Raw genomic sequence first — 1,385 nt, 5'->3', positions numbered from 1 at the left:
TTGCCCGGGCAGGTCTCGAACCCTCAGGCTCAGGCAATCCACTCGCCTCGGCCTCCCAAACTGCTGGGATTACAGGCTGAGCCACCGAGCCTGGCCTCTCCACTTTTTCATTGTGGCTTGCGAGACCAGGAGCGTCCTCAGGCCCAGGACTGAGGTCCAGGCATGCCCTGCCCTTGGCCAGTCTGAGGAGAGCACACATGGCTGCAACTGCGGCTGCGGCATCTTCTGCCTGGCTCCCGGGCAGACTTGAGAAACACTAAGTTAAACCCCCTGATTGTATCCAAGAAGGCCAAGCCTCAACCAGAAGGGTCTTCTGGGTCTTTGGTCTGGACAAGAACATGAAACTTGAATTTGACAAGGTGAGGTGAAGGCCACACAGGGAGTCAGGATGGTCACAAGGAAAGGATCTGTGTCGGAGGGAACCTATCAGACCCCAGGGCTCTGAGTTGCCTTCAGGTCTCTCTCCCACTCGGTTTTGTGGCCAAGATAAGGCTACCTTTTAGAGAAGAAGCCCCAAGTCAGCCCTCTGTCCTTGTTTGCCCTCCCCAGTCTGCACCTGGTAGCCCAGAGCCAGCTCTTCTCACACTTCAACTACTAGAGGGAGGCACAAGAATCTTCTGCAACAAGAATTTTTTTTTTTGAGTTGGAATCTCACTCTGTCGCTCACGGCCACTGCAGCCTCGACCTGCTGGGCTCAGATGATCCTTCTGCCTCAGCCTTCCAAGTAGCTGAAACTACAGGCGTGCACCACCACGTCCAGCTTATTTATTTATTTATTTATTTTATTGTAGAGATGAGGTCTCGCCAAGTTGCCCGGGCTGGCCTTGAATCGGTGGGCTCAGGCAATTCTCTCACCTCTGCCTCCCAAAGTGCTGAGATTATAGGCGTGAGCCACCGTACCTGGCCTAATTTTTTTTCATTGCTGTTATTTATTTTGCCACTCAAAAAAAAATAATCACCCCCAAACTCCTAAATGATAACACAGCATCAAGGCTACGACAACGGGAAGGGTCTACGCTGTGTTACTTGGCAGAAGACTATCCATCACCTTGAACTTGACTCTGTTCTACACTGCACAGACACACATGCTGGGGCCCTCTCAGGGCCGCCCCAGGTCTTCCGAGGAGGCGGCCAAGGGGTCGGGCAGGCTGTCGAGGTCCCCGGCCTCTTTGAGACGCAAGAAATCCAGAAAGTCAATGATCGTGCGCACAATACTGGACTCAGGTATCGGCCTGTCAGCTCTCCCCGGCTGCACCTTGTCTCCGGGACGGAGCTCCCGCTTGCCGGTGAGGCCGTGCTTGTCGCCCAGCGACCTGTGGTTGTCCATGGCGTGCGGGCCCAGCGGGTACTCGGCGCTGTTCAGGGTCCAGCCTCGCTGCTCCTGG

The 1,385-nt window shown here is 55.0% G+C and overlaps 1 protein-coding gene across 1 annotated transcript in view; it reads right to left on the bottom strand.

The window, feature by feature from the left end:
• Positions 1–1,099: 1,099 nt before the first annotated feature.
• GAL (galanin and GMAP prepropeptide) overlaps positions 1,100–1,385 on the bottom strand; it is a 5,718-nt gene continuing 5,432 nt past the window's right edge. Inside the window, exon 2 of the mRNA XM_008048257.1 lies at positions 1,100–1,383. Within this exon, the coding sequence (XP_008046448.1) occupies positions 1,100–1,383 (284 nt within the window). The remainder of the gene's footprint in view (positions 1,384–1,385) is intronic.

The sequence above is a fragment of the Carlito syrichta genome, unplaced genomic scaffold (assembly GCF_000164805.1).
Source record: "Carlito syrichta isolate Samal-C Ts95f unplaced genomic scaffold, Tarsius_syrichta-2.0.1 Scaffold123288, whole genome shotgun sequence".
Classification (NCBI taxonomy): Eukaryota; Metazoa; Chordata; class Mammalia; order Primates; family Tarsiidae; genus Carlito; species Carlito syrichta.
Note: the sequence above shows the minus strand (reverse complement) of the source record. Positions and strands in the feature narration are given on the sequence as shown.